Source organism: Triticum urartu, chromosome 2, assembly GCF_003073215.2.
Source record: "Triticum urartu cultivar G1812 chromosome 2, Tu2.1, whole genome shotgun sequence".
NCBI lineage: Eukaryota > Viridiplantae > Streptophyta > Magnoliopsida > Poales > Poaceae > Triticum > Triticum urartu.
The window spans coordinates 490,554,651-490,561,348 of record NC_053023.1 but is presented as its reverse complement, the minus strand read 5'-3'; the positions used below and the strand labels follow the sequence as shown (position 1 = coordinate 490,561,348).

General features: G+C 43.5%; 1 protein-coding gene across 1 annotated transcript; it reads left to right on the top strand.

Annotated features, from left to right (window-relative positions):
• The first annotated feature begins 2,206 nt into the window (after nucleotides 1-2,206).
• Nucleotides 2,207-5,181, top strand: LOC125538129 (pentatricopeptide repeat-containing protein At5g50280, chloroplastic). Its single transcript, XM_048701429.1, has 2 exons — nucleotides 2,207-3,199; nucleotides 3,710-5,181. The coding sequence occupies exons 1-2, from the start codon at nucleotides 2,340-2,342 to the stop codon at nucleotides 5,025-5,027; spliced, it is 2,178 nt and encodes a 725-aa protein (XP_048557386.1). The 5' UTR covers nucleotides 2,207-2,339; the 3' UTR covers nucleotides 5,028-5,181.
• Nucleotides 5,182-6,698: the final 1,517 nt, after the last annotated feature.

Genomic DNA, 6,698 nt, shown 5'->3' with positions numbered 1-6,698 from the left:
GGCAATGGCGCCAGAAAATAGTCTTGATAACCCACAAGTATAGGGGATCGCAACAGTATTCGAGGGTAGAGTATTCAACCCAAATTTATTGATTCAACACAAGGGGAGCCAAAGAATATTCTCAAGTATTAGCAGTTGAGTTGTCAATTCAACCACACCTGGATAACTTAGTATCTGCAGCAAAGTATTTAGTAGCAAAGTAATATGGAAGTAACGGTAACGATAACAAAAGTAACGGTAGCAAAAGTAATATTTTTGGTGTTTTGTAGTGATTGTAATAGTAGCAACATAAATGTAAATAAACGGAGAACAATATGTGAAAAGCTCGTAGGCATTGGATCGATGATGGAGAATTATGCCGGATGCGGTTCATCATGTAACAGTTATAACATAGGTGACACAAAACTAGCTCCAATTCATCAATGTAATGTAGGCATGTATTCCGAATATAGTCATACGTGCTTATGAAAAAGAACTTGCATGATATCTTTTGTCCTACCCTCCCGTGGTAGCGGGGCGCTACCTCTTGAGCACTGCGTTGGTTTTCCCCGGAGAGGAAGGGATGATGCAGCAAAGTAGCGTAAGTATTTCCCTCAGTTTTTGAGAACTAAGGTATCAATCCAGTAGGAGGCTACGCGCGAGTCCCTCGTACCTGCACAAAACAAATAAATCCTCGCAACCAACGCGAATAGGGGTTGTCAATACCTACACAGCCACTTACGAGAGTGAGATCTGATAGATATGATAAGATAATTTTTTTGGTATTTTTGTAATAAATATGCAAAGTAAAATAAATGCAAAGTAAAAAAGCAAAGGAAATAACTAAGTAGTAGGAGATTAATATGATAAAGATAGACCCGGGGGTCATAAGTTTCACTAGTGGCTTCTCTCGAGAGAAATTAACAGAATTGAGCATAGTCATGAGAATATCTAGGTATGGTCATGTATATAGGAATCACGTCTGAGACAAGTAGACCGACTCCTGCCTGCATCTACTACTATTACTCCACTCATCGACCGCTATCCAGCATGCATCTAGAGTATTAAGTTAAAAACAGAGTAACGCCTTAAGCAAGATGACATGATGTAGAGGGATAGACTCATGCAATATGATGAAAACCCCATCTTGTTATCCTCGATGGCAACAATACAATACGTGCCTTGCTGCCCCTACTGTCACTGGGAAAGGACAGCGCAAGATTGAACCCAAAACTAACCACTTCTCCCATTGCAAGAAAGATCAATCTAGTAGGCCAAACCAAACTGATAATTCGAAGAGACTTGCAAATATAACCAATCATACACAAAAGAATTCAGAGAAGATTCAAATATTGTTCATAGATAGACTTGATCATAAACCCACAATTCATCGGTCTCAACAAACACACCGCAAAAAGAAGATTACATCGAATAGTTCTCCACAAGAGAGGGGGAGAACATTGTATTGAGATCCAAAAAGAGAGAAGAAGCCATCTAGCTAATAACTATGGACCCGTAGGTCTGAGGTAAACTACTCACACTTCATCGGAGGGGCTATGGTGTTGATGTAGAAGCCCTCCGTGATCGATGCCCCCTCCGGTGGAGCTCCGAAACAGGCTCCAAGATGGGATCTCGTGGATACAGAAAGTTGCGGCAGTGGAATTAGGTTTTTGACTCCGTATCTGATCGTTTGGGGGTACGCAGGTATATATAGGAGGAAGGAGTACGTCGGTGGAGCAACAGGGGGGCCACGAGGGTGGAGGGCGCGCCTGGAGGGGAGGGGTAGGCGTGCCCCCTACCTCGTGGCCTCCTCTTTTGTGTCTTGACGTAGGGTCCAAGTCTCCTGGGTCTTATTCGTTGAGAAAATCACGTTCCCGAAGGTTTCGTTCCATTTGGACTCCGTTTGATATTCCTTTTCTTCGAAACCCTAAAACAGGCAAAAAACAGCAATTCTGGGCTGGCCCTCCGGTTAATAGGTTAGTCCCAAAAATAATATAAAACTGGATAATAAAGCTCAATAATGTCCAAAACAGTAGATAATATAGCATGGAACAATTAAGATACGTTGAAGACGTATCAAGCATCCCCAATCTTAATTCCTGCTCGTCCTCGAATAGATAAATAATAAAAACAGAATTTTTGAAGAATACTTTAGAGAGAAAACTTAAGCTAAAAATGCAACCAAAACAATAAGAATAAGAAAAGGGGAATCGGAGAAGATTACCTCAACCAACTTGGGAATTGGTGATTTGAGAAATTGGAGATTGGGAAGGAATTTGGTGATTTGAGAGTGAGAAACGGCGTCCTCTGTTCGTCGGCTGAGGAAGGATTTTGGCTCCTGGTGAGACACGGCGTCGCATATGGCTGTGGCATCTCATCCGCTGCTCTCTTGCTCCTTCTCCGTCGCCTCCCCGAACCAACCAATCCTTCGACTCCTTCGCCGCCCTCTGAAATCCTCCACCTCCAAATGCTTCCTCCATTCCCCGCGGCGACGTAACCAACCAGCCGCCCGCCAGCCAGACGACGACGAGCATGACGGGGAAGAGGATATGTGGAGCCCGGCTACCAGCCCCTCCGGAGCCCACCTCGTCGATACCCTGAATGACGAAAAGGGCGGCCACGGATGGGATCCACCCAATGGCGACGGCGCAGAGGAGGGAGAGCAGCTCCAAGAATACGAGGTGGGTGAGTGGGATCCACCTGCCAGCCCGTCACGAGCGCAGGCCCAGGAACAGCTTCGACAAGAGGAGGAGGAGGAGGAGGAAGAAGAAGATGAAGACGGCGGGGACTGCCCGTGGCTGGACGCGAGCTACTTCTTGCGAAGCCAAGAAGGGGCAAGCACCAACACCACTGCAGAAATGGAAGAAATTCTCGCCTTTGCGAGGAGCCCAGTGGCGGCGGACGGCCCTGGGCTCGCTGGGTTCTTGGCTGGTTACAGCCGCGGTGCACTCGACGAGGACGAGTGCGTGGAGTTGATGAGGAGGATGGGTGAGGAGCGCCTGGCGTTGGGGTGCCTCCACTTGTTCCGGTGGATGCGGGCGCCCGAGGAGCGGCCGATTTCGTTGTCGCCGCAGGCATGGTTGGTGGCTCTCGTGGTGCTTGGACGGGCACGGATGGCCGATGAAATCTTGGAGATTCTGGGAAGTTTGCCGCCGGAGAGGGGATTTCGTGAGGCGGTTCTGTACAATGCTGCAATGTCTGGTGTTGCCTACTGTGGAAGGTGAGCACTGTCTTGATTGGTGTGACAGGGAGTGATGAGTGATCATATTAGTTTCATTCATGCTATCACTTTTGCAAGATTACTTAGGAGTTAGTAGTTACTTATTGACCGACTTAGATCGAAGTGACTTTTATCTACTTCCCTATTTCTAAATGGCATTTCCATTAACCTTTTCCTACATTACAAAAGAAAAAGGATTAAGCATATTGTTAGTTATTGATCAACAGAGGATCCAAGTCAGTTTGATTTGCTCCGCTATCTGTAAATTCTTTGGTATGAACTTCATCGTTATCTTGGGATGCAAATTAAGAAAACTACGAGCAACATATTTATAATAGATGTGCTAGCATGAGAATTGTTCATTGATAGGTTTGCATAGTTTCAAGTCTTTATGGTTTTTGCTCTGTCCTAACTAAGCATGAACACCAATGGAGATTCTAACATGCTACATTTCTTCTGTGGTAAGCTATGTATTATTTGGTGTGATGAACATTTTTCTACTCGCTCCAGATATGATGATGCCTGGAAAATATTCGAGAGTATGGAGAAGAACAATGTCCAACCTGACCACATAACATCCTCGATCATGTTAATGGTAATGAAGAGGCGCAAGGCATCAGCCAAGGATTCATGGGAGTTCTTCCAACGAATGAACAGAAAAGGTGTCAAGTGGAGCTTGGGTGTCTCTGCTTCTCTAATTAAGATATTTTGTGATGAGGGGCTGAAGAAAGAAGCTCTTATCTTCCAATCAGAAATGGAGAAGAGAGGAATTCCGTCAAACACGAGCATTTATAACGCAATAATGAATGTATATTGCAAATGCAGTCAAATTGAAGAAGCTGAGGGGCTCTTTGCTGAGATGAAAGAGAGAGGCTTAAAACCAACAAGGGTGACTTATAATATCCTTATGGATGCTTACAGTAGAAGATTGCAGCCAGAAGTTGTTGAATCGTTACTTCTGGAGATGCACGATTTGGGATTTCAGCCAAATGCTAGGTCATACAACTGCCTCATAAGTGCCTATGGGCGGCAGAAAAAAATGATCGAAAAGGCTGAAGATGCTTTCCTGAGGATGAAGAAAGGTGACATCAAGGCAACATCTTCCTCGTACACATCACTGATTTGTGCATATGCAGTGAGTGGACAGTATGAAAAAGCTCACACTGCATATTTAGATATGAAAAGAGAAGGACTTAAACCTTCCTTAGAAACATATACAGCTTTGCTTGACATATTTAGGAGGGCTGGTAACATAGAGAAGTTAATGGAGACATGGAAATCAATGACCGATGAAAAGGTTGGATGCACTAGAGTCACATTTCACATGGTACTTGATGGTTTGGCGAAACATGGGTTGTATGTTCAGGCAAGAGATGTAATATGTGAGTTTGGAAACATAGGTTTACCTCCTACGGCGATGACCTACAACATATTGATGAATGCTTATGCAAAGGGAGGACAGCATTACAAATTGCCCCAACTCCTGAAAGAGATGTCTACTCTGGAACTAAAACCAGATTCAGTTACATATTCTACAATGATATACGCATATGCTCGCGTCCGCGACTTTTCGAGAGCATTCTATTACCACAAACAGATGGTTCGAAATGGACAACTGCCTGATGCTAAGTCATACAGAAAGCTGTTGAATACCTTGGATGTGAAATCTGCAAGGGAAAACATAAAGGATAAGAGTGCCATTGCAGGAGTTGTAAAAGGAAAATCTAGCTTAAAGCATAGGAAGGAAAAGAAGGATGAATTTTGGAAGAACAGTAAAAGGAGGTCTATGACCCAAGTTAATGGATACCAGAGAAAAAGATTTTTGTGATGTTTTACTAAGTGCAAGTTTCATTGTCTTTACAGTACTCATACCTTATGTTATACCATGGTCTCCATGCTTTAATTCTCTTGAATTGTTCAGGATTTTAGGTCAGAAACTATGAAGCGTGTTATTAATTCCATAAAAATTCACTTTGACTGTCTGACTGATTTCATGATCTGAATACACTTGATTTTGCTTTTTAAATTGCTTGAGCTTGAATAATATCCAGTTAAATGAACTTCAGATGTTTGTTATTTTTATCATGAGAGGACTTTTAAACTGCTCTTTTAGGCTTTCTGATGTTCAAACTAGAATATGATACAATGAAAAGATGCCATTTGGATCTTATGAACAGATTATGTTTTCTTTTTGAATCAAAGGGAAAATCCCCAGTTCCATCCAGTTTTATTTTTGCAGCTTCGTCGTATAGAGGAAGATAATTTTGGTTTCAATCTGCACATTCTCTATTTCCTAATTAGACAGGAGAATTTGTAATCTTTTTTTTTCTTTTGAGAAAAGGCAAAGGCCAGCTTTTTTATAGAACACTTAACAGAGGTCCCCACCGGGGGTTTATATTCTTTTTTTCACTATTGTAAACAAAGACGTGAGAATGTCATTTCTCCTACAAGAACACCAGCTACTGTATTGTTGCACAGTACACATTGAGATTGTTTTCACTTTACTATTCCCTCTGTTCACAAATATAAGATGTTCTACATATTTCAATATAGACTACATACGGACTAAAATGAGTGAACAAACACATTAAAACGTGTCTATATACATTTGATTCAGAAAAATATGAATGAAGGGAGTATTACACAGTACACATCGGCCTCATTTGAATCCATATGGTTCCAGGGATTGCTTTCCTGTTGCCATTGATTTCTTACAGTCATGGTGGAAAGTCCAGCAATAAGGCAGTTTTCGTTGATGTAATCTTCAAGGTACTCCTTTTTTGTGCTACTCATTTCACCAAACCCATCTATTTCTTTACTTTCAATTCCCATTTGAGACCAAGAGCCTTCTAATCTGCTGGAGGGTCAACCATGATCGATTTGAGACCAACATCTCTGCATCCATGGCTCTTTGCCAAAATGCTTCTTTCTTTGTTTCATCTAGAGTTGTAGGCTCCTCTATTCCCAACATACACAAATTGTCATATTCGAGGTCTAGCTCAGAGGGAGACGTGTTATCCAGCAAATTCCTGAACGGAACTGCTCTGCACACTATGAATGATATGCACGACCATTGCACGATGCCCCATCCTGCGGTGCGCAGCTGTTTGGTGCCATGCATGGACGGCTTGGTAGGCTTGTCGTCCAAAAAATCGTCTGCAGAGCTCATTCCTGAATGTTACGGTAACCTTGTGGTCCAGCACTGAACTCTCTGGGCTCACGTCATACCCACCCATTATGCCAGGTTGTGGCACCGTTGGGGTTGACGGGGTGCTAGGAGTAGCCTCAGCTGCAGTTCCACTTGCTTCTGCTTCTGGTGTGTAAGAGCATCTCCGTCCGTCCCCCAGGAAGCCCCAAGGAGCACTTTTTGGGCGCGGGTGGACGAAAAAAGTCCCACTCGCGTCCCCACGAGCTCGACTAGCGCCGGATTTGGCTAAATTTCGGCCGTGAACCCACCCCAAACCCAGGATCCTGGGGAGCCGGGAAGGAGAGAGACGGT